Source organism: Pezoporus wallicus, unplaced genomic scaffold (genome assembly GCF_028554395.1).
Source record: "Pezoporus wallicus isolate ANWC-B61680 ecotype Strahan unplaced genomic scaffold, APGP_CSIRO_Pwel_v1 contig_2492, whole genome shotgun sequence".
Taxonomy (NCBI): Eukaryota; Metazoa; Chordata; class Aves; order Psittaciformes; family Psittacidae; genus Pezoporus; species Pezoporus wallicus.
Genome location: NW_026637796.1, coordinates 2,962,845 through 2,990,022, shown reverse-complemented (window position 1 = coordinate 2,990,022; position 27,178 = coordinate 2,962,845). Strand labels below are relative to the sequence as shown.

General features: G+C 39.5%; 1 protein-coding gene across 12 annotated transcripts in view; it reads left to right on the top strand.

Annotated features, from left to right (window-relative positions):
• CUNH4orf19 (chromosome unknown C4orf19 homolog) overlaps positions 1-27,178 on the top strand; it is a 267,441-nt gene that overhangs the window by 9,199 nt on the left and 231,064 nt on the right. For 2 of the 12 annotated variants that reach the window (XR_008971976.1, XM_057407615.1), the window contains exons 2-4: positions 10,887-10,936; positions 12,798-12,888; positions 15,608-15,662. Coding sequence is in view for 1 of the 12 variants with exons in the window: in XM_057407614.1 (XP_057263597.1) it covers positions 20,448-20,497 (50 nt within the window). In the remaining 11 variants the exon portion in view is untranslated. Of the gene's footprint in view, positions 1-6,795; positions 6,860-10,886; positions 10,937-12,797; positions 12,889-13,452; positions 13,684-14,636; positions 14,770-15,607; positions 15,663-18,881; positions 19,050-19,282; positions 19,414-20,084; positions 20,498-27,178 lie in introns of those variants that run through there. The other 10 variants (XR_008971975.1, XR_008971974.1, XM_057407616.1 and 7 more) reach the window with 10 other exon arrangements.

The following is a 27,178-nucleotide window of genomic DNA, read 5'->3' as shown; positions in this document are numbered from 1 at the left end:
ACTTTGGAAAGGGACTACACAAGTAAATATGCTACCGCCCAGGAAAAGCCACACTCCCTCTCCCAGGCAAATAGAAAAGTTAACTCAGTCAAGTCCTGCAGATTCCAGAGTCCTTCATCCTCAAAACTTCCTCATCACACAGCTCTAGCAACTCATTTGACAGAAGGAAAATTAAGCTTAAGTTGGCAAAACCCCCATTCATTTATGCCAAGAAAATCCCACACAATTTGAAATTAATCAATAGCACAGAAATCCCCTCCCACCTACCACATGGACCCCAGTCTCCAAATATCTGCAATCTCTCTCTCTAGGGTGTTATTTCAAACAAGCCTGTTTGCTGAACTTGCTTCACCTTCCTCCCATGCTACCTTCCCACGTGGAGAGATCTTTTGCTACTCTCCTCCCATGGAATAAACAACACACCTATGTGGCAGATGAAGGGTAAAGCATTATAAAGCCTTGAAATGCCTGACTGGAGAAAATCTCCTCGTGGAGCCAATACTCTTTTCTCCCACTAAGAAACACTGTATTTCTAGTCCAGCAGAAAGCAACACAAACAACACTTAGCACTTGGGTCAATGAGCCCTTTTAAAAGGCCAAAGATATGACTGAAACAGAGCCTGCGCTTCACTTTTTTACTTTGTCCAGGCATTTCTTTTGCTTTCCATGAGGCCTGAAGAGATCTCTATGAAAGCAAAGATCACAATTGATTGCCACAAAGCTTTCCTTGAATGGCTTTTTTGAAGCATCCTGGTGAGATGGCTGAAAAATTCAGAGGTGTTTGTTATTCAGTGTGCAATTACCCAGCTCCCATTATACTTCAGGGCTTTTGCCCCCTCCCTGCAGGATTTCCCTGTATAAAAACGCTGTAGGTGCTTTGCCTCTGAGTTACCTTCAGGTTTTTGCAGTATTTCCTTGTTTGTTTTACAGCAGCATCTACAGGCACCAGAAGTGATAAAAGCCTCATTTCTCTGCCTGTCACCAAGACACCTAATAAGACACACCCTAGCCAAACATCCATTACCAGACTGGATCTAGACTACTGGCATCTGCTCAGTTTAGGGAGAATAAGAAATCATAACCCAATCCCATCTTGCTTATTAGTAAAGAGTGTACTATCCCTGAGAAATCAGTGCTCTGGGTTTTAATCCTTTTGGATTTAGGAGGCACTTAACAACAGATACCTGAAATCCCAACTGATAGGTGGCATCAGGAGGTTATTGCACAATGTCTAGTGGCCACTGCCTTGTGTGGCTTTGACAGCAGTGTATTCTGGTGTCTGCCCTGTGCATGAGGTGGGCTCAGAGTAAACCCAGAGCAGCAGACACTCTTAAAGGTCAATAAAACACCAGGTTTGTGAACCTTAAGTTGCTTTGGACAACGTGGCTGTCAAGCTGTCTTGCTCAGACAGAATAGACCTGCCATGACCGTGCTGCTGCCAAGCCCATACTACTGCCAAGCCCATACTACTGCCAAGCCCAGGACTTCAGACAGCTACATAGATTCTGCAGAGCAAAATCCTGTACATAATAAGCACTAATATCCCACACAGATAGGCAGGACTTTTGTGAATTGTTCTGTGTGATGGGGCACATTGCCGCTGGAGCAATGAATAACTCCTGCAGCCCACCCACCACTGGGCAACAGAGAGCACAAGCAGGCAACACCAACAGGAAAACACAGGCTGCTGGGTGTTAGTCAGGACTCTTAATAACAGAGCTGTCCTCCTCATTCATTACCCCACCCAAGCGATGCAGCTAATTGCCCTAATATTAATGTTTGCCACCTGTTTCCCTCTTCTTAGGGTTTGCGTATGGAGACATCCTTTCCCTAAGCCCAAGTTCCAAGCTTTCACACTTCTACCATGCATGTAAAACTTTCTATCATCTGAAAAAGAAATGAAAAAAAAAAATCTGTATCAGGGACTCTGTCAAAAGAGCTTGAGGTAGCCAACCTTTTTATCTTTGGTACACATTATGCACAATGTATTCCTTTCCAGAGGCAACAACAGTGATGGGTTTCCACTCACCTTTCCCCACAAAGGTTGTAGCAGAGCCTGGTTTTTTAAGACAATGTCACACCAGTGCAAGCACTGCAATTTAAACAGCAGGCTTGTTTTGCAAACTCCCTTGTTGGTTTCTCACTATTAAATACCACCTTTGTTAGAGGAAGAAAGGAGGATATCAGCAGAGAGCTGCTTCTCTATCCTCTCACCTTTGGGGAAAACCTTGCCCCCCATTGCTGGGGGCCACCAGATGCTGCACTTGGTAGCAGTGGCCAAAAAGACACCTTCAAGACACCCTCAGCTCCACCTGTCTTAGGACAATGCAATGGTTTCAGCGGGTCTCAAGGTCTCTAGTTCACAGGCTCTCTCTCACCTTATAGGCTTGGATTAAGCTTTAGCCACAGCAGACTGGGTAGGTTTTTTCATTACTTTTGGTCATTGTGAATGTTCAAATTAACTTTTTCCTTTTGAATACATACACAGAGAATAGGTGAGAGAAGGGCCATCTCTAAGCAGTAGCTCAGCATCACAGGAATTTAGTTGTTACAGGAATGTACAGTGCAAATCACTCATAAGTCACTTTGGCTGGAAAAAAGTTTTGTTACAGAGAAAATAAAGATGTAAGCTTGATACATTTAAAAGATTTCAAGAGGTAATATGCCAGATAGCACAGTGTGAAAAAGCCTTCTTTTCTGTAAAGGAGAAAAATATCTTATTCCTTCAGACTTCTTCCTCATTTCATCACAATGAGCCCTGTAGACTGAAACTTGATCAGATAGCACAAGGTTTAGAAAAGCACCAACTACAATTTTATGCAGATTTGCCCAGCCATCCTAGCTGAAATGAATTCTGGTGTCTTTTTTACACAAACAAGGCAGAATTTAATAGAATCTAGCAGCTTTCTGGGTCTCCATCAGCAACAAAACCACTTTCCTGTCACTTCGGCATCTCATCTTACCAGCACTGTGATCCAAACCAGTAAAGAAGCTCAGTTCTTTCAATGTCAAACTGGTAACCTAACAAGGAGCACAAAACCTAAGCCCCGATGTTTTTTCCCAGGGGTACAAGAACCTCACAGCACTCTCAAATAGGGAAAGACCATCACAAAGATCATCTTATAAAGTTAAGGGAGAAATTGTCTTTTCACAGAGAATTTTAAAAAGCAACTACAAACAAAAATGTGTGTTTTCTCAACCAGCACAAAGCTACATTTTCTGTGGCTTCTGAAAACCAGACTTACCATTCCATACTCAGCCTCATTACAACGTACCGTTTGAAAAAAATGCATACAATAAATGTGAATGTCTTCAGATGTCAAAATGTTGGGCAAGTGTGGTGTAAATCACAACAAAAGACCTAGAACACTGCCATGCAAAGGACAGGACAGACCCTTATGGGCTCCGGTGTCTCCAGTCTGTATACATGTTCTGCCACTATGAACTGAGAAACAAACAGCTGAGGGGGAAAAAGTCCTTACCATTAGGGATAATACTCATTTTTAGTTCCCACAGATCACTTAAGCCCTTAATTAGAGGTGATTTGTAAAAGATAATTATTGCATCAATACTGGCTTTCGGATGGGTAATGAAGGTCCAGGATTTTAAGTGTAACTGATCTAAACATAAAAATAAATAAAAAAAAAAAAAATCATTTCAAAACCGGGGAACCATCCAACCAGGGAACCATCCATTGTGAGAATCAAATCAAATTACTGAAGGACTTACTTAGGTTAATCATATCTGATTGTACTACAGATAAAGGAAGCCTTTGTTATAGACTTAACCATCCTCAGCAACTCCAAATTTAAGGAAAGCTCATTCAAGATGTGATACATAGCATTTGTTAGTATAAAATCAAAGGGAATACTAATTAACTATAACCTTTGCATTGACTCTTTAAAATCCCAGGAATACATACAAATTACACCAGTTAGTTAATTTAAACCCACAACAGAAAATAAATACCTGAATTTGAGGCCTTCTTTGCAGATGAAGTGTTCAAAGACTGCAAACAGTAAGGAAGTCTCTTATTATTTAAAACTATCCCTTTGGTTTCATTTCCTGCATTTGCGGATTGCAAGTAAATACCAACACCTGGCAAACCCCAAGGAAGCCAGTCTCACACCAGGGCTCTGCAGGGGTCTCTCAGCTAAGGAGATGTGAGAATCCAACCCGGATAAAATACTGCAGTGGCACAGCTTCAGCTGCAAAACCATTGCTCAGAGCAGCTTGTGGAAAGACAAATGTGTACTACACACACAGCTCTAAAAAAGAAATGTGTTGCACTGGTGTAGTTAAACCGAAGCAATTTTGTACATAAGAATGAGGCACTGATTTAAAATTGGTTTATCTTGATTAGTTTACTCTTGCTTCATAAGAGTGCCATTTCTGTGGGCAAACAAGGTTTCAGTTTTAAATAGATGCTTGGACTGTCAGATTCACAGGATTAGCAATCTTAAAGAATAGGTTGCAAGAAAAAGTAATTTCATGCTTTGAAAATAATTTTTATTTATTTCAAATGCTTGGAAACTAGACCATCACTCCATAGTCTTACCCAAATGTTGATGTCGTCAATGCATTTTAAAGTAGTTTTTAGTTCAGTTAAATAAAGAGAACAGATGCTGCTGAAAAAAATGCCCAGTAAGAATTTCTATTTCTAGATAAAACTGCTTTAAATGCATAACCAGTTCTTCTAACTGTGGGATGTGATGCACACGACTGAGTTTATAGGTGTTTAGTGAGAGTTTCATGCCATTTATTATGTCACTGTGAGCAGTCAGCACAAAGATAATGATACAAATATAGAAGAGTGGGCCTATAACCTTCACTTCATCTAATTAACAAAGTATATAAATAGCATAAGTCATACTCAGTAACATTTGCTCTGGGCTGTAACAGCGTTTACTTTCCTTCTAAAAAGTTTTGTCTGCCCAAATCACAAAAAGTCCTATTTCAGTTTTCTTAGCTCAGATGAGCATACACACAAGGCAGCCATTCAGGGGATATTTTCTATATTTAAACTCTGTCAACAAAAGGTTCTGTAACCTAAGTCCCATCCAGGCCATAACATGATCTTAAGAAAGTTAAATTTGATCAGAGTGGAAAACTGTGGCAGAAAGAGAAGAGCTAAAAATTAGGTCAGTCTGATTGAACTGTAGTAGCTTGTCTGAAAAACACCTTTGCAACTCACTTTGAAAGGGCACCAGAGACACTAGGGAAATGTTTTCATTTTTAAAATCACCTTCTTCATTTCTGCCTGCTTTGCTTAGAAGACTTCCAGAATCTTCATCTTTGCTACTGCCTGCTTTGCTCAGAGAAATCACTGCTGATATATCCTCCTTTATTTTGCTGGAGGATGAAAACATTGCTACCATTAAAGCTAGAACTTTCAAATGGACCAGGAGAAGCTAGCTTCAGCAGGATTTTATGTGCCTTTTAAGCCCTTATGGGCACATTAAAGTTTATCAAAAACGTCTTTGCTTCTTACCCAAAGGAGCTACCCTACTGAAGTCAGGTCTTGGTGTGGTTTACACAGTGTGCTAGCTGCACAGGAAGCAGGAGAAAAGGGTAGACCTGTTGACTACTTTGGCAATGCAGCTTTCTGACCTTTGTGGACAGCTCTATGCCTCCCTCACACTTTTAGTAACTTCAGGAAAACCAATAAGCCTCCAGTAAGCATCATTAACACTTCACCTCACTGACACCAGCTCCAGCCTTGGCTCTCCAGCACTAGGTGCTCTGAGAGATGCAGATAACCAGGAATCTGTCAGCCGAGCTCCCTTGGACTGCAAACCTCCACCCCCTAGATGTCACAGGGGTGTTCAAACTGTGGGTACAAGTATTGTTTAACAAATTGCAGAACAAATATATGTGGCAGAGCATATATTGTTTACACTGATTACTGATATAAAATAAGCTACATAAATGTAGGCCAACTATAAAATAAGGATCCATTCATTTGTTCCACTCAATACCATACTTCCTAAGAAAGAGGAATCCTGGCTTCACCCTCTCAAAAAAAACTCGTTTTCAAAAGGAGGATGTACCCTGCCAAAAGCAGGAAAAAGAGGCAACAGCCACTGTGACTCACTTCTCTTTCTAATTAGAGGAATGCACACCATTAAAAATGAACTTGTATAGTTCACAGCTTTCCATACACCAACCACTGCAAGTGGGAATATATATATATATGCACATAACAGAAGTGATGGGGAAAACCTGCTCCCAAGCCAGTATTTGCTAGCACTGAATATTCAAAATGTCATCTGAAGCACCTCTATTCCTCATTGGTTCATTCTTTGTCTCAGTGGAATATTCACACAATTATGTACTCTAACCATAGAATGATACGGGTTGAAAAGGACCTTAAAGCTCATCCAGTTCCAATCCCACTGCCATGCGAAGTGACACCTTCCACTAGACCAGGTTGTTCCAAGCCCCATCCAAACTGGCCTTGAACACTGCCAGAGATGGGGCAGCCACAGCTTTACTGGGCAATCTGCTCCAGTGTCTCCCACCCTCATAGTAAAGAATTTTTCCCTTGTAACTGACATAAATCTACCCTCTTTCAGTTTAAAGCCATTACCCTTTGTTCTTTCCCTACATGCCCCTGTAAAAAGTCCCTCACCAGCTTCCTTGTAGCCCCCTGTAGTCCCCTTTAGGTACTGGAAGGCTACTCTAAGGTCTCCCCTGAACTTTCTCTTCTCCAGGCTGAACAACCCCAACTCTCTCAGCCTGTTTTCAGAGATGGGCTCAAGCCCTCTGATAACTTTCGTCTGGTGATCCTCTGGACTCACTCCAACAGGTCCATGTCCTTATTGCATTGGGGGTCCCGGAGCTGGATGCAGGACTGCAGGTGGGGCCTGACGAGAGCACAGCTTCAGAAGGGGAGAATCACCTGCTGGTCACTCTTCTTTTGATGCAGCCCAGCATATGTTTGGCTTTCTGGGCTGCAAGCCCACACAGCCAGCTCATGTTGAGCTTCTCATCAACCAACACCCCCAAGTCTTTCTTCTCAGGACTTCTCTCAATACATTCTCTATCCAGCCTGTTAGTTGTGCTTGGGATTGCCACAACCCACACTGGGGCACTTGGAACTATAATGAACAAGTCCCACCCTGAAGCTGGGGCTGGAAGTGTTTTCCAATTTTATAAGCAAATACTAAGCAGATTGGGATTCTTTCAACCACACATCTGTGTAATGAAAATTATTTCAAATGCTGCAATAGAAGAGTCATATTCAACTAATTATAGCTCAGAACATTTTGCTACTGCATCTACTGGGAAAGAAATTCCAGTCCTCAAAGTAAGTTCCTCAATTTTTATAGCTTTCAGCAAAATACATTTCTTACCTTTACTCGCACAATCTTTACTATTTAGCCATTTATAAAAGTTAGTTTTTGAGCAAATCTCTAATCTTCTGACTGGTAGAATTGTAGCTGCAATGTGTTTCCTCAAGGGATTTTTCTACTTACAGAATCAGTCTGCAATCTTCTCACTGTCTGAATTATAGCCTGTGATTCAATGTCACCCATATCCACATCTTCAAAAACATGAATGGAGGGAAATCCCAGTTCTGCAGGTGGCTCCCCATGGCTCTTTGCCATCAGAAGAGCTTATGAGAGTGAGTTACACTCTTCAGAAACCTTCATATTTTTTGTAGCTAAATTAGATGTTGTTTTGTCACCACTGCCTGAAAATAGCCAGAGACTGGGAGATGGCTGGGTGTCTGTGAATACTGCTTACAGAGTTGGGTCATAAGAGACATATCTGCAACCCAGATAAAAGCTGGCAAGACTGGCTCATCACAGTTGCATCAGGTAGTGCATGCCACAAGTTTTAATGAATAAGATAGTGGAAGGAGAAGACATCCACAGTACAGTACACACATCTTCCCTTCCCCTTCACCAGCAAATACATGACTTGTTGTAAGAATATGGACAACACAAGCTGCCTGGTAACTGAAAGCAAGGAAAAGATCCATGGCAGACCTGCAGAGAGGGACTGCAGAAGGCAGAGCATCCACGAAACTGTGTGAGGTCATTGCTTTCAGCATGCCCTTGGCTCTACCCAGCTGTAAGTCCCATCCTACTGTTAGGTGACACCATAGCATTACAGCCAAGCACTGAGCCTCAGTGTTTTTCAGTACAGCACAAAGAGCCTGAAAACAAGCCTTCCTCACAGTGCATCCCCATGACACTCCTCGCATAATGGCGAGATGGGTTGATCAACTAAAGGCAGGGCATGACTTGCAGGTAAGTCCCTCCCTTTAATTTGTCAGATGCTTCAGTAACTAAGCAATAAAATATCACAGAGCTAAGTCTAGCACTCAAATACCAGTGGTTTACAGTCCAGCTTTTACCATGCTTAAGAACCTCACAAGTTTCTTCCCCTAGGAGGAAGGCCCACTGCTGTGGAGAAGGCATGGTAGACCATACAGCAATGAAGGCTGTAAACTGCAGTAAATTTTAGTTCACATTAACACATGCTGTGAATCCCAGTAAATAGGAGTATAAGAAAGGCAAACTCTTCCACTGTCCCTACACTGAAAATGGCCTTATCCAGTACTGATATGAGGCCAGCACCTGGGGATGATGATTTATTTTTTCAGCCATCTCAAGGTCAAAGCCCAGGGTGTGCAACACAGCATTTACACAAAGTCATGCTAATGAAATCAGGCTGATGAATTCATTTTTACCTGATAAAATGCTGCCAAGTATAGCTTTAATAATAATTTTTAGAAATTATTAAAGTCTTTTGATTAAAGCTGTTATATATAGATGAGAAAGCTAAAATATTTATTCTACAGTTAAATGAAAAAATGCTCTCTTACAACAAACACAAAGACCCAGCGCACCAGTTGCCTGGTGTCTGGCACTCCTTGTGAACATTTCCCAGCACTACCAATGTCAGTGCTGGGCAGGACAGCTATAAGTATGTTCAAATATTTAAAATCAGAAGAAGCATTTTTTTTGACTGAAATTTGTTAACAGATGGTTTTGTTTTGGCATGAGTGTTTAAAAGCAAGGATCCTGGACCTTGTCAGTATATGAGCACTACAGGGAAAGGAACAGAAGTGTGAAGATTTTGCCTAATTAAAATGTGCATTGGTTTGACTTGCACTCTTAACACTCAGTCAATCTGAAGTTCCAGATAAGTATTCATCAATGCACTTACCACAGGTCTGGTAACGTTATCCTGAAACTTAGATGCCCAATTCTCCTTGGATGTCAGATAGGTCATCCACACTAACGAAAAAGACTCATCCATATAGAAAAGCTCAAAGAATGCTCTGAATAACTCTTTCTTCTATAAAAAAGCTGCATTTCTCAGTATACATTTTTCAAAGTCTTCTAGCTGCCTGGGCAACTAAATCCTACATTTCATCGTAAACTAAAAGGGAAGTGTAACCAATTTGATTTATAACATAAATACCAGGGAATATTTCATCGGATCAAAAAAGGGACTAGCTCAGAATGGAGGAAATCAAGATTCTTCCCCCAGTATAACTAGTTCTGTTACTAAGGGAAAGAATATAATGAGGTTTTCCTAGAAAACATCAAACACTACCCAGCACCACAACAGTGAAAAGGACAAAATCAAGTATAAGTTTAAAAAGTTAAAAGTTTTAGGGGAATGTAAGTCTTCAAACTCAGAGCCTTAAGCAATGTTTGTTGTGATGCAAAAGCTGCATAATACCGGCTCCCCAAGGGGTGTTTGCACAGCTTCTTCAGAGGTACCTGACTACAGCACTGAACTGGGATCTGACCCCGTCTGACAGTTTGTGTATCTGTTTATACATAATAAAGTAGAATTAAAACAACAAGAAAAATCAAACAACAGAGACATATTGCTGGTGATCCATATTGCAGGGACAGTTTTGAAAATATAAGCTGTTCTGTTTTTTAAACAGAGAGACAGGATAGATCTACTAGATGTATTTTATTTTTTTTTTCCATATTATAATTAAATCCCATATCATGGAAAACAGAAAAAAAAAACTTTCAGTTTCCCCCACAAGTTTTCTGTAGCAGCCATTATTAATGCCTTTGTTAAGCAGAACTCGGGTAGAACCAAGTAAACAGGAGCTAACCTGCTTCTCCTTTGTGGCTCTGATCTGGGTGTCCAAAGAAGGATTTGTTGCAGTCATTGGCTTGCCACCTGCCTGAGGCATTCGACTGTATCTAGCACAACGATGTGGAAAGCATTCATGAGTAAATACACAATAACATTCATATGTTTACAGCTTCTGTGAAAGGTGTGGGTAGGGCGATTTCTCTACTGTGTTTCCAGAGCAAGTCAAACCCATTAATTAAATTAATGCTCTTGTCCTGCATCAAAAGGAAAACCAGAGCCTGCTTGATGGGCACTGACAGCTGCAGGAACCATGAGCTGGTTTTGTTCACTCCCTCCCCTTATTTGTTTTTGAAGCATCTGGGTAGGTTGATTTCTCAGATTCTGATCATATGAAAATCTGCATGTCTTCAATTTCTATAAAGAAAGTAAAGGAAGCTGCTCCATGCAGAGTGCGATATGGCAGAACGTCATGGTTTCTCAGTGCTGGCTGAATAGTGACTACAGGAATTTCGTACCTGAACATCTCTGTGCCCAAGAAACTTGCAGGATGAAGCTGTAAAAGGTTCTGCTCATAAGACATTTCTTATCTAGTGATTATTTTACTTGTCCTGACAACAAAAACTTTAGCATGAGAAAGCAGTACCTGAGGAACAGTGTAATCTACTGCAACAAAGAAATTTTTTTTAACAGGCTCAGAGAAATTGCCACAAATACCTTCTTCTAAAGGGAATATAAATGTGTCTGTATTGCCATAGACATAGTGATATATGCAAATAGCAATACACCAGTATGTTCTTTTCTTCTAGGTTCTTCAAACAGGAGATAGATTGCTGTCATTTTGGGCTGAAATCTGGAGGTAAGCAATCAGAACACATTCAACACCCAAGCTAAGAACAGGAAACTTATACAGAAGTGGAAAATTTTGGATGCTGAACTTTCACCCTTGGCTTCTGGGAGACTTTTACTAATAAAGAACTATATAAACTATATAAACATAGACAGAGTATATTGACACTGTATCACCTGCCCAGCAGAGCCATATGCTGCTGCTACAGACACTGCCAATAAAGATCAAAGCTTCCCTTGCATTAATGAGCTAAACATGGGTGGTTTATGTTTCATACCATGCTGTAGATATATATTGACCTCTATGAAGTGTAAGAGCTGTTAAACAGTGCTCACTCGAATGTTAACTGGTGCATGGTGTCCCAGTCACATGCTTATGTTCTTCATGTTGTTAGTGACAAGTTTCAGATTTACATGGAGCATAATGACAGAATTCAAGAATTAGGGTACTGATAAATACAGAAAAAGTCACAGAAAAACTTGCTGTATTCAAGAGATTGATAGAATAACTAACCTCAACATGATTATATTTCCTAGGTACTCTTCATAAAGAAAGCTGACCATTTTTTTTTCTCCTCAACTTCCCCAGTAAAGCAGAACAGCTATAGTTACCTACATCTTCACTTCTGCTCATCCCTATAGATCCTAGAGGAGAAGTGTGTAGTTTTACAGTTGACAGATTATTTCTTCACTCCAAGCATTCACAGAAACAATTTATGATTTTCAAAATCAGCTTTGATTTCACAAAACTTCTCCCTCTCATGACCTTGCAACAGAATCTTAAGGGCTTTGATTCTACTCTTAGCAAGATCAATCAATTTTTACCTCAACATGCAGCAGGCCTACATTTTATACAGTATCCCTCATACAAAATGTATCTCAGCTTGCCTTGTGCAAAGAGCACATTAATACATCCATATGTAAACAATTACAGTGAAACACATGGGCAGAAACACAAAGAATGCATGGAAATCAGAGGCTTATTCCACTGAAACCTGAATTGAGATGAAGAATTAAACTGATCAAAAAAGCCCCCCCAAAAAATAGTCAACAGAGTTTGCAGCAGAGAAAGTATTTGTACAATACCACAAAAGCACACATAGGGCATAGCCAAGGCTTTAGGGAAGGGAAGGAAACTGTGAGGGGAATGCAAACCTCAGGACATAAATTAAAACCACTGTTGAAAGCTAAACGTTTTCTGAAACTGTCAGAGGCAGCATGGAGTTCTAATACTTTAGACGAACAAAGGAAAACAAGTAATGGCTACAACCAGCTTGGAAGACCAAGTTATGAATTTTGGAAAGAAAAACTTAAATCTCTGGATTTATTGAGTAAAACATATTAGTTTTCTTTAATCCTTGGGGGAGGGAAGTTCTTTTGTGATGAAAAGTGCTGGTCAACTTCACACAATATATACAACAGAGAAACTGCATGGGCGCTTGAAAACTTCAGCGTGAGAGCTCGTAACAAAGCATGGACCAGAGCAACCGCTGTCCAGCCTAAGCGGAGAAAGCAAGGCCCCAGTCACACTTCAAGCTGAGGACTAATACAACTTAAAAAAAAAAAAAACAAACCAAAACAACAACAAAACAAACAAAAACGACAAATCCCCCATCCAACTAGGAGATTCAACAGCAGCACTAGAAGATAAACATGGAAATAATTGCTCAGTGCCCAAGAGGTTAATATTGTCCAGCACAAAATACACTCAGGATCTGAAGCGTACCCATGGTCTATGGCAAAGTAGGCTTAGGATACTGCAGTTAGATTTTGATATCCTTCTTTGATATAGCATGTTTTTCAACAACTAAATGAAATAGAAAATGCAAATAGGAGCTTCTATGGGCCTAATGACTTTGTTTAAATTACAGGTTATTTTGGAATGTGAAAACTACTTGTTGCTGGCATCCATGACAACCATGTAGATACTGTTCACTTACTTTAACATTCTACACCAGCATGGTAAGCCATATTTCAAAGATCGGGTTTCAGGGCACTTGTGTCATGAAGTAAGCTGGAATGATTGGGTGTGTAAAGGCTTCGTGTTTCTGTCTCAAAAAGAGTAATATAGAAAGTATTAAACAACTTAAGCAAGCAGGATGTGGCAACAACCCTTGATTTATGAACACTGTTTTACACACCAGACAAGTATTAAGTTTCCCAGAATATCTCAAAAGGGATGTTGCTAAGCAAAGATGATGGCAAAAAGAGTATTTAATTAAGATGTCTGAATGTGATTTGCAGGACTAACAGCCACATTCCAAACTATCACCAAGCAGAAAAGGAAAAAGCTCCAAATACAATGAAAAGGGGATATTTTTAACTCAAGTTAAAGTACAAATATAGAATGGTTTATGCCTGATCCTGCCTGCCATGGAGAAAATGAACTACTGGTTCAATTGAAAGCCAGCTTCTACATATATTCTTCTGTTAAATATCCAGCATTTGAGACTGAGTTTTTGGCACTTATTTTAACATTACAGGCAAACTGTTTCACTAATGCATTGCTTTTCCTTTTCCTTAAAGAAAACACACACTCCACTTTCGGGTCAAAAGCCAGTCACATGCATCAGACAGACAGAAGTTCACAGTGAAACCAGTTATCACTTGACATGATGTAATGGGTAAGCTTACAACTTACCAACAGCTATGACTCCCACCAGCTCTCCTTTTTGGCATTTTCAGTTTAAATTTACAGAGAATTACAGAAAGGTATTTCCAAGAAGACTAAAAGTAAACAAGCCAAACCCAACTATAAAAAAAAAAAACTATAGCTAACCTCAAAATCTTTTAAACAGAAAAAAGCAATTCACAGCAGATAAGAACGTACTGTAAAGTTTAGTTAAACTGGCTCCCTCTTTTGCATTTGTTAAATAAAATTGCATCCTTCCAAAAAGGGGCAAGAGGCCATGGACTTTGTTAGTAATTTTACTTTCATTGCACACATAAATGTTTAGGCCATGTCTTACACAAAACAAATATGGACATCAAGACAGAATTACACTGTGAGATTAATTAGAGACTGGACCAAAAATTACATGGAAGATTCTACTTGGTAATTAATAATGACAGCTATATCAAACACAAACAGAACTGAGGTCAAGAGAGACATGACACCAGTAAAGAGGTTGCATAAAAATAGGAACATACAGTGACTCATTCTTGAAGCTTTATTATTGACTCCATCTAAAGTACTGACAGCACCTTTAACAGATGCACAGAAATATTCTCAACCCTTTTTAACACTATGATAAGATCAAATAGGGCTATAAATCTCCAAAGTGCTGCACAAACACTAAGCTCCAAGAAGGATATGAAAAGGTAGTATACAAGACAAGGACTTGCTCCAGGGCAACAGAGAAATGCAATGAATCAAGGGTTCCCAGGTTCTCCTTAGCACCTAATTTTGCATTTAGGTTTCAGCCATATTTCAGGCATTTAATATAAAATCTTTAAATATCACCCATGGGTCAGACACTATACATTATTGTCTTCTTGACTTTGTAGGCCATCAGCAATCATGAAGCTACTTATACAGCCAAGGGTACTTTCAAATCTGAAAGCTACCAGTGAAATTTATGAGAACTTTTCAGAGGTTATCCATAAATGCTGAAAAGTATAATTGCAAGGACTATGTATGCAAAGACAGTATAGCATAAACAGCAGCATCAGCAACAGCCCTGAAATTGCCTTGTTCTGTTCCACCCCAGCCACATTACCTACAGATGCGGAATTCAGGAATGAACTGCCTTGGTTTAGATCCTAGGACAGTTCTGCTGAAAGGGATCTCAAGGCCAGTAAAAACCCTCTCTCTCAGAAGGAAAGTCTTGCAGATTTCAAGAACGGTGCTTGTAATGTAAGCTGCACTGAGATTTTTAAAGTTCTTGTCACTCAAGCAGAGAGATGCTGAGAAAGAAAGCACATGGCCCAAATTCTAAAATTCACAACAAAATACACTGCCCATTTCACAGACGTGAACTCAACTTGGTAATATAACAGGTTTGTGTGCACATACAGATCCACATGAGCAAACACTCACATTCCACTCACTACAAGAAATACAGAAGATACTAATATTTTTAATATCTGCATTGTTTCATTCTAATTCTGTCATTATCTCATTAACTCATCTGTCTCTCTGTAAATTCTTAATAGAAAACATTTTTCTGAATTTTCCATTTAGCCTGGAGTGCACATATCTGAAAGAACAGCTTTCCCAATAATGATATTAAGAAATGCCTCTGGCATTGCAATAAGTTCCAAAGTTTGTGAAAATCTGAAGGATATGCTGTGACAAGCATACAGTGAAGTTCTAGCTGATACTGTAACTATCCGGGTTCCCAGCAAAGAAGAAAATAAATCCCATAATACTGCATATTTGAAAGTTTTCTAATTTTATTGTTGTTTAAAGTATAAATACTTCACATGAATCCTAATCCACTGTAGCAGGCAAGCTCATGCTCACTTTAAGCAGGTTAGCATTCCAGTTCAGCTCAAGGGGATGAGCATGCTACTCCAGTGATTTGTTTGATCATTGTCTAAATTAAAAATTCACAACGGCACAAAGAGAAGTTGTTATATTTCCACATTGTTTGCAATAGTCAGCCTATCCCTCAAGGGTATCCTTCTTACATGTGTGGGCATATGAAGAAACCACTTGCCAAGTGTTTTACTATTGCAGGATGAAGACATTTAAACCAAACCTTTCAAGCAGTCGATGGAACACAATCTGAAAGGTAGGGTTATTTATTTTTATTCTCCTTATGTATGTTTAAAACTTACTGGCCATTCACTATTGTAACTTCAGCACTCCACAACAAAAAACATCACTGGATTATTTTTCTCTCTGCAGTACTCCACCATATTTTCTATTGATGATACTCTGCTGCTACAAGCACTGCTGACAGAACAGCTTCTGAACTAGGACTCTTTCCAACCCCTAATATTTCTAATGTAACAAATAAAAGCTTCCACTCTGAAGTTTTGAAAAGATACTGGAAAGAACCACTACAGGAATACAAAGTTGACTCATTCTAAATCAGTTAACACAGGTGGAAAAGGCAGAAGAAAATGTGGGAATGTAGGCAAATGAGGGAGAGTACGCTGACTTCTGACAGTTCCCTTACAAAGATCTGCAGGTTATTCCATTAAAGGGTCAAACACAATATCCTGACACTTTTAAGAAAATTCCTTTTGTTACTTACTTGGGTTTTTTTTACAGAAGAGAATCATTGACTCATACTAACTGCTTACAGCTTTATCCAATTTTCTTTATGTTAAGAGAGGCTGATGTTCTGAGCAGTACACCACCAACACCACAATGCCTGTCACTAGCAGTATTTCGGATCATATGAATAAATGAGAAGCATTTGAAATATTCAGGGCAAGATGATTTTTGGGGACACAAAGCTACAACTGAATGCCACAACTAAGGTCACATATCCTGCCTGGCCTCAGTCCTGCCTAGAGGCACATACACAAAAACCTCCAATACCTGCTTGAAGCAATCTCCATAGACATCCAGGCCTACTTTCAGAATATTGCTCCCTGAAGTAAAAATGTATGTCATACCTGAAGGATAAAGGCCTGGAAAACTCCAGCAATGTCTCTTCATGCACACTGCCAAAAACTCAACAGGGCCAAAAAAACATACAAAAACCCACGAATCAAAACCGCTCACGAGGTATCTCCCAGATGACCTAAAGATTTCAATTCTTTCAATTGCATTTTTTTAAGGTTCTGCTATCTATAGCTCTCAAATTGCTGCAGAAGGCCAATAAATTGTTTCTGGGTTATCACTGCTGCACAGAACTCATAGGCAAATACAAGAGGCAACAGCTTCCAGCAGGTGAAGGATCAATGAAGAGCTTGATATCATAGCATCATACAGCATGCTGCTATGCTGCAAGCTAGTGGCAGCTACATACATAATCACATAACATAGCCGGGAAGCAGTCTGGCTTGCCAAGATTTTCTCACAGACTAAACCTGTGGCAGCATACTGTAGTTTTCATGCTCATTGTCTGCTATTTTCAACTTTTCTGACATCCTAAGTAGAATTTCTCATTGACATCAGCATCCATAGAACTGATACAATAAAAAGTATATTATTTCAGAAGGCTAAAAGAAAAAAAGGACACCTTTTATATATATATATTCACATATATATATATCTTCCATTGAAAAACAACCCACATCTGGAAAATATTTCTGTGTTTAAGCAGACTTAGTCTTCAGCTGCAAATGGCAATCTAAGGAAAAGTTACTTCTGAGCCAAAAGACAGAATACAAACAGCTCCACAACCAGTTGTGCTCACATGCAAGATTCAAGTTGAAGGATTTGTTTGCTTTCCTGTCAGTACTGCCGCAAAAGTCAAACTGCAGTTTCTGGCTTGTTCAGCCCCAGAGTAACAGACATTCTGAAAGGCAGATTCTGTCCTTAATTTGGATTCTCTCAGTCCCCTCTGGTGAGGGTGCAGGAAACTCAAGCCACAGCAAGGCCAAAAGAGAATCTGCTTCGTATTCACACTGCCCTGTGGATCCTGCATTGCTACAGGATCTTAGGGACCACCATAACAGTTCAAAAAAGTGACCTGAGTGACAAGCAGTAACCAGATTTTCAGCTCAGTACTTAACTTTGGTACTACTTCATGTTTAAGTCACACATAAGTATTGAGGTACCCCAGTTATGCCCCAGTAGGCACTCTAATTCATCAGTTTGCTCAGCAGCATCTCACATGCAGTCAAAAAGGGATATAGTCAATAGTAAACCTGTCAAAGGCTGAATGCAGCTGCAGACCCTGACATATTGTTTTCTTCAAACATACCTTTCTGACCTCAGCATTTGCCCTTCTTCAAATTCAGCTAAAATTCCAATCTGATCTTTCAGCAGCAGCAGCAATGCATTTCAACTATTGCTGTCTTTAGCGTATCTTTGCCCTCTGCAACTGCTGAATTTTCTCAGTCCTCAAAATTTACCAAAGCTGTTAATATATCAATGGATCAAACATCATGCTTATGTTCTCTTTCTCCACACTTTGAGACCTAAGTTTATTGAGCCCTGTAAAGTTATTAAGTCCTTCTTTGTTACCTCATCATTAATCCAAAGGTTAAAATCTCACTTCAGCTAGCCCTGTAGACAGAAGTAGAAGCATCTGTAAGAAAGCTATCACAAGACCTTTAATTTTTCTGATTTCCTTTATATTTTAAAGATGTCTGAGACACCTACTGGAGGAAACTAAAAAATCACCAGATTTGGATTTGTACGTAGTTTCTATGCCAGGAGAAATGGTTCAATCATTAGGAAAAAAAGAAAGTGTAAAGAACAATAGCATACATATAAGACCCTCAGTGTTTCCAATGAAACAGACAACTAGTCAGAAATCAGTCAGTGGAGGGACTCGATTTATTTTAAGTAATCTGAAATGCCTCCACTGGTTTCAGTGTATGATTGTCTCTCAAGTAGGCACACAGAATACGAATGCACCCCATATTAAAGGCTCGTGGTCTTCAGGATGCTCAGACCAGTCTACTAAGCAGTGTTGGAATTGCAGAATATTAGTGAAGCAGGATAGAGAACTCTGAATGTAGGTTTGATTCTCCAGCTAATATAACAAGGGGAAATACCTAGGACAGGCGTTAGTTAACAACTCAAAGTACAGATACTTTTAGCAAGAATCAGGAAGCAGGCTCTTGTGAAAGTACAGAACAGGAACTACGTGAGAAGACAAAGAACTGAGCAGTATTTTGGAGTATTCAAATATTTCAGAAATTATTAGGAGCAAATAACAGCTTTCAACAGCTACGCTAAATTGATGTGCACATGGAAGAGAACTTCAAAATTATAGCTTTTATTTTCACTGCAACATCTTTGTAAGATATCTCATATTCTAAAACATTAAAATACAGAACTTGAACATATGGCATGCATCAGTCATCATGCACTTCTCTTTCAGCAACCTCATGCAAGCAAGTCAAACAAGTTCTCTGTATGGCATCTTCCTACTGTTACTTTGAGAAGTGCCTGACACATAAGAATAATGACCCTTTAACATCCATAACCAGGACATCAGTAGTTGTGTTTCCAAAGCTGAGAAGCAATTAATGAGACAATTTTACTAACAGGAAGAGAAAACTTCTTGGACTACCATGGATGGATTTCCCACACATAGAAGAGGTACTATAAACACCTAAGGATAGGTACATGAATATAGAAGTACAGCCTTAAAACCTAACTTGACCTGCCTTATTTTTAATCACAAAGATTATGGCATAAAAATGACAAGCTGTTTACTCTAGCTAAATCTAAGTTGTCTTGCAAGGCTGGACAAATGAGTCATGTTTTTCTCTTTAGAAGATTCACTGCATCACGGAACATGAAGTCTCCGCTGTTCTCAGGAGGAATGTCACAAATCAGCAGCCAGTGCTCAGTTTTTACCAGTACCACTGCTATGCCAGTGGGAACCAGATTCTCTGCAGCATGATTCCCAGCTAGCAGAAGTTATCCATATGACCTGTCCTCAGAGGCCTATTCAAGATTCCATTTCACTAAGCCTAGGCCAATCTATTGTATATTACACAGGTATCATCCAGTCAGGATGAAAAATAGGCATTTTAAAGGACTCTTTTTTATTCCAACTCCATTATTAATTGTGTTCATTCTAATACTTTTAGCGTCTTAGTAACACTTTGGTGAATTTCAAGAACAAAGCCCCAAACTGAAATTTACAGCATACTCTGGAAGTCAATATACTCCACATTTCCACCCAGATGTCCAGCTAACTAAAGCTAGATGTCAAACACCTGGGTGCCCATTTTGATGGACATACCAGAGCTTCTATCTTCTTGACAGGTCTCAGCAAAACATCTCCTGCGAGCTTATCCAGGAATTGTAAAACAAGCAGAGTATACGTATTAGAAATCAGGAAAAGCTGTTCACCCAAAGACATCATAGAACAGGGAATCCAAGTTAAGAGCAGGAATTCATAAGTTAATATCCACATGTGTCTATGCCAGGAGGGACAAGTCTGGATACCCAGCCAAGTCTGCTGAGAGTTTATGAACCCCCTGCCCTAACGCGTGACTACAGCAGATTTCCTGTGGCCTAAAACCAAGTGGTATTGCTGAGGCTTCAAAGGCTGGCATCTCACAAAGACTAACAGCAAGTGTTCAACCTAAAACAAAGCAGCCATAACAACTCTCAGTTAAAACCACAAAGGAGACAGTGATTATTTTATATAATATTCAAAGGGGTAGAGAATTCTCTCATATATCAGTTTGACCCTCAGCCTCAAAGCCGTGTCTCACAGCTACCAAAGTCATGTCCTTGATGGTACACCGTGAAGAAGGCTGCTAAAGCCTGCCGCTGGGAAGGGTGCTGTTCCAGGCAAAGCTTAAGCAAAAGGTCCTGAAACTAGCTGTGTCTAGTTTTAACAAGACATTGGATGAAATCAAGGTTTTTCACACCAAGGGTTGGAACCCTTTCAGACCAAGGGTTGTAACTCAAGAATCCATTCTGCAAGATGCAAAGTTGCACAGGATTGCAAAGGGACACTTTAACCTCCCAAGAGAGGTAAGATTTCAGATATAGTCCTCTTTGTGACATGAAAATTGGCTATAACTATTTTGAGGCTCCAGCTGTGTTCCCAAACATAGATCCTCACTTGGGCCCAGCCTAACGCAATTACTGAATCAAATATAGTTTCTCTGCTGATTGCTTCTTTCATACATACATGACCATCTGCTTATCATATCCTTTTTTCGCCTTGTCGTACGTTTAGACCATGCATCCCTTGGGAAGAAGTGCATTCCTATGTTTGCTTCTGCACAATATGGCCCTAACCATGATTTGGGGTTTTAGGATCCCATAGGGTAGAAGCTATTATATTTTATGGGGTTAACAATTTTAAAAGACAGGAAATATAAATTTTAGTAACTTAAACACCACATAATGATGTAAGTTTAGGAAGACCAGATGTAAGGAATGAGCTTGGCTGAGGAGAAAATGAGTGAGTTTATGCTACAAGCTATATTTGTTTTTCCTTTGCTCAAACTGGCTAATGATTGCGAGAGTTTTACCCTTTGTCCTACTCTTACTCATCAAAAATAAAACAAACAGTTTGTATGGTAAATAATGGGGGTAAGGAAATGTTCTGTGACCTAATGTTATGAGAGAACACTAGAGGAACTAGTCAGGGAAAATGCATTTCATTGTAAGTATCTTATAAATATTTAAAATCAATTGCAAAAAGCGTAACAGGAAAAAGGACACATTCAGATCACCTCCAAGTTGTAGCCCAGGTGCCCTCTAGGGCATACTCTTCCAGTTACAAGGGCCTCACAAAAAGGCTCACCTTCCCTGCGAGCTGGCATTACTTTCCCAGAAGCGTTTATAAAAAAAGCCTATGGCTGCCAGAGAGATTACTCAGTGAATGAAATATTGCATGAATGACTTTAGAAGAAAAAGAAGTTGGCAGAGTGGAAATAGAAAACTCTGATGAGGTTAAAACATGGGAATTTGTATACTGACTAATACTGTCAGGAAGCCACTAGGGGTAACTGTACAATCTGGCTAACCTTACTGGTTTGCTAAGGACATTTTAACAAGAGAAGCTAGCAGGACTTACATAGATATACATATTATTACTTTTTTTTTGGAAGATCAGCTTAGGCAATAAACCAACAGTTACAACTTAATACAAAATATCTTTTGTAAAACTGACAGCATCTACTTTTCATTACCTTTCCCCTCCACCAGCACACCTACAAACAGCAAGTGCAGGTGTGCTCCAGCTGCATCAGGAACATTCAAGCTTCCCTGCCTTGAGACCTGCCCAGCATTAGATCTCAGTTTGATGCCAAACAGCTGCATGAAAAAGCAAGAAGGTGAAGTGGCAAGGTGGGAGTATAAACACCATCAGGATTGGATAACAACATTGGTAGATGCCTGGGGGCATGGGGAAGAGAGCAGCTGTAAAGAAGTGGAACAGTTTGTCATATTGTATTTGCATTCATTCAGATGATCCCCATTCCAGCTAAAGTATTTACAATGGCATGTAACAACTGGCAGGTACTGCTATTGCCAGTATATTGGTGCTGGTACAGTTTCTCGGTAGTACAACTACCCCTATGTAAGATAATTAGTGTGTACTTTTCTCACATCAGCAGAATCAGGCTAGATCTGGCCTTTTCTCAGCTCTTCCAGTGAGAATACAAATGTAAGCTGATATTTCCATTACTCTGAGCATCCTGACTGCGAGAGTCACTTCTAATCAGATTGTAGTTGGATGTCACACTGGCAGGATACTTTTCCCCAGTGCTGAGAGGTGCCACAGCACACACCCACAGTTAGAGGACATAATTGACTGCTGCACAGCAGACACAACTCTCGGCTGCGAGACTGCACTCTCCCTTGGATGGTGCTATGAATAACCCAAAGATATAATATGCAGTTTGTACTATTTCATGTACACAGTAATTAGTGCTGACTGCTAACATTGTGATCCTTGGACAAAGAGCACAAGAGCAGCAAATTTTTGTCAATTACTATTATTGAAAGCTTCCTGGGAAAAAGCCCACTTAATATGTACATACATTTCCAGATGATGCCATGCAGATAGAAGTTAAATTAATGTAACATTACTCCCACTGGTTATAAGTAGGCCATAGTTTAGTGATTAGCTGATTCTGTATGATGGTTTATCAGGCAAGCAGAGTGTTTGTTATTTGAGTCTTCGATATTAGATCACTTTGCTCTGTAATTTCTTGAGAACTGTGAGATTCAGCTAATTAGAAACAGTTCTGTTTAAGTGTCACTTGGTTTGTTTTCCCCCTTGAGACTGCTCCATACCTTTCTCATTTAAGGTTCTGTTATCCTGCCATGTATTACCTTGATGAAGCAAAACCATAATGTAATATCAGAGCTACTTCCTCAGAACAAAAGAACTACTCTATTTCAGAATACAAAGCATCAAAATGTATGAAGTCATAACTAAGTGAGTCCTATAAATTCCCAGATAACAAGCAACACATGCTTCTGATGCATGAGAACTTTCAGGTTTTGACACCTGCCCCAGTTAAAGCCATTTTTCTCCCTTGAAGAAAATACAAGTCTAGATCAGTATCATGGCTTCATTGGAACGAAACGTAAATTATACCCTTAGTATAACACATAAAACGAACCCTAAATTTCATACGTTGAATAACATAGAGAATATATCAAATTCTTGCCTCATTGAAACAAACAGCTGTTGATTGTATGTAGTATTAGTGTGCAATATCACTCAGAAGTCTGACACTTCAGTCATGAAAACTCATAAAGAATCAGGCCAATGCCTGAACAATGTACAGGCCATGATCTCAGTCAGTTCAGCCTGGCCAGGGAGAAAAGAGGGAAAGAATCATGTTCAGAAAAAACAAACCATAAATATTGTTCTCAAGAATGGAAGATAGTGTAAGGATTATTTGCATTTATGCAATGATTATATTTATCTGTTACAGATAAACAGGGAATCCAATTAGAACAGCAAGCAAGCAGAGGGTACCAATAGGAGTCAAACATTCAAAGCTGACTGCTATAAGTCACCACTGTATTTAGGCTATGGCTAAAGAAGTTTTATATGAGTCTTTGATGGGTCCCTCTGTGTCAACGTCTCTTATCTTCATGCTGTACTTATCTGCTAGCTGTACTAGAGATGCATGCAAACAGCCTAGTGGCCAATGGAGACCTGCTTTATTAAAAGTGGTTGGTACACCTGTGCAGCTCCCCAGCTTTGTAAAGTAAATGTCAATAAATGAACAGGCACAGAAACAACACTTCAATGCTGCACTTTAAGAAAATGTCAACAAAGAGACTGAAGCCAATTTTGCTACAGAAAAACAGACAAAAAGTGCCCACGAGGTGGGATCTGCTTCCTATAAGGGAGCATATTACAATAATTCCTCAGGTTAATTCATTTATTTATGTCAGTTATTCCCTGAAGCACTTTTAAAATAAATCTCAGACTAAGATTCAGTTACGAAAAATGAAAGTAGATAGACTTCAGTGGAGCTTTAAGTATTAACCTCAACGCAGAGTTAAGCACAGATTTGTTAGCAAATCATTGCCTCTGTAACAACCGTGCTAAGGTAAGTTGCCAAAGACTCTAGAGACTTGATGGAAAAGATCAGGTATTCTATGCTTTGATTTTCCCTTTTTTTTGGGGGGGGGATCTCACCTATATCCTAAATGTGACTGTTCCAGCCAAACTGGGCTGCAGCTTTCAGGTACATGAGTAGAACTGATGTGAAGCTTTGCAGGAAAGTAATTTGTTTTCAGAAGGCATTTATCTATCAGCTCAAGGTTTTGTCAGTGGTTAGTCTCCAGAGACCATTACAGAATCATAGAATAGTTTGGGTTTGAAGAGACCTTCAAAGGTCATCTAATCCAAGCCCTTCACAATAAGCAGGGACATTTTCAGCTGGATCAGATTGCTCAGACAACACTGGGCCCAGGTTTGGTCTCCCTCCAGCTGCCCCCAAAGTCCCTCTGGCCTCAGCATAGTGACTGTCAGGAAAAATACCCACAGGATTTGCAGTGTCCTCTGTATTTTAAGCAAAGTGAGACAGTTCTTACAGGTCATATTCATCCAGTAGCACTGAATAGCCTACACATGCTACTGTATGTTTACTAGTTTTCTGAATTTCTAAGTGTAGTTCTTCTCAGCTCTACCATCTGTCCACAATCTTTCTATGCTTCTGATATATTATCTGTCATCCAGATTTCTCTGCCTCCACTCCTCAGTAACACATAGAATCATGGAATCATAGAATGGTTTAAGTTGGAAGAAACCTTTAAAAGTCAACTAGTCCAACTCCCCTGCAATGAGCAGGGACATCACACTTCCCTCCTCCAACCTAGACATGCCTGACCCTTTCTCAGAGCTTGGCACATGCTGAGGATGCTCCAAAATCTTCCAAGAGATGTCAGTGCCTACTCAGCACAGAAGGCAAACCACACCTCCCATTAGGAAAAGCTTGCTAAGTGCTAGAGCTCTCTGTTATTCCCATCCCAAATTTTTTATTCCCTCTGCACAGATTTGATTCCAAACACTTTCTCTTCCCACATTTACTTCTGTGAGTATAGCTCTTAACTGGTTAGCATTTGGCACCTATATGAAACCTAGCTAGCAAAAAAAAAAAAAAAGCTTAATTTTGATGAGCAAGGGTTTCTGTCCATTGCAAAGAGACTGGTAGCTCAGAATGGTACCCTAAAAATAGACAGGTTTCACTGAGGAATGCAAAGCACAGCAATGAGGAAGACACCAGCAGGGTCCAGTCTGAATGGTGCCCCTACTGGAAATAGTCACCAGAAAGAGGTGCCCCAGGCCCCTGGAAGGTGTGTCATTCAGGCTCAGCAGCCCAGATAATGCACATGTAGGAAAAAACACCTTGCTTTGTAATCTAGAGCAGGAAAGGATGGAGGAGAAGCCTAAAAAACAGCAGAAGCTGATAAAGCACTGGTGTGTGTATGTGAACCCAAACAACAAAACCCACATCTGGCTTAAAAAGAATGACTCAGATCAAAAGTCACCAAGCCAGAGTTTATCAATTTGAGACCTACTAGAAGAGCTATTTTAATATACTCTCCCCTCAGCTTTCTGCCTCTGCTCCCGGATGGGGCTTAAAAAATAAAATAAAATAAAATAAAATAAAATAAAATAAAATAAAATAAAATAAAATAAAATAAAATAAAATAAAATAAAATAAAATAAAATAAAATAAAATAAAATAAAATAAAATAAAATAAAATAAAATAAAATAAAATAAATAAAGACAGAAGAAAAAACACTCCATGAATAAAAATAAGATTGGACTTTTTCTGTTTCCATGTAAACTTCCAAGAATATTGAGAAAGGTTGTCAACCCATTTATTTCTCAAAAATATTTCTCCTTCACTGTTCATGGCACCACCTTCCATTTGTCTTTTGTTTATTCGTAACACAGCTACAGTTTAAAAACACAATAGAAGCTATGCTATTGCATAATTTAAAATCAGATACATTGTGCTTCTCAAGTCTGATAAAGCAAAGCATACATCTCTTAAAGCACTCTGTGGCTTGAAACACAAAGTTATCTTCCTGGAGTCAGACACTAGTTTTGTTTTCCCCAGCAAGGTCTCACACTTCAGAGAAGTCCAATTTCACTCTTAGCAGGTGGCAGTGTAAAAATATTTAATAACCCCCCAGTTTTTCAGAATGTTTTACTAAGGGAGTTGGTGTTCTGCTTTCCTCTAATTAAGTCTAATTACTTCCTCCTTCCATAGTAGGGTTTTCCCCAACTGATTTTGAAATAGTTGCTCTTCTGCATCACTTTCCTTTAAAGGAAGAAAGTCACTCTTTCATAACATCAGGTCTCCCTGGTCTCTCTGTGAACACTCGTTTAATTCATGGCAAGGACTATCTTTTATATTTTTTATAGCATGAAAAGACATGCTTTAATCCTTCTCATCTTGTTTTGGATACCTTGCTCTAAAGACTTGTGATATCTAAAAGATACCTAGACTATCTTTTGCATGATCAGCTAAAGGTCTGCTGGAGCAGCTGGGGCAAACACACACAGATTTGGGCCTCTTCCACATTTTTTACTGAAGAAAGCTATCATTAACTGAAATGGCACTGACACTGAATATGCAAATCACAAGGCTGTCCTACTCTTTAATGTGGCAAGAATCTCATTATTTTATAGATACTGGTACACGCTCAACCTCAGACGCACTCTTCAGAAATTCAGCAGCAACTCAAAGCTAGGAAGTAACAGTTTACAATTTAGCAGAGTATAAAAAATAGTTCTAGGTCTCCTTCAATTCTTCTCACCTTGAGCAGCTCTGTCCCCTTCCTGTGAATGTTTCAAGTGTTCCAGTGTGTGTCTAAAAAAATATGAAAATCTGTACTTAACATTTTAGTAGACCTTCAATGACAGATAATGTGTTAACATTCAGGATTAAATGACTGCATAATACCAGTGACAAATTTACAAGCCTTCGGGAATTTCATGATCTAGAAAGAATGATATCCAGGATTAATGGCAGTTTGATCTGAATTGTGAAGCTCTAAATGTTAAAGCACCAAGGATTTAGGCACTTTAGACACAGGCAGCCTTTCTTGGGGGGGAAACTAGCCCCCAGAGCATTCTGAAAGGAGCATTCTACACCATGTCATGTTCATCTGAAATTATCTAATCAATTCAGCAGCAAAGAATATCTAACTTATAAATA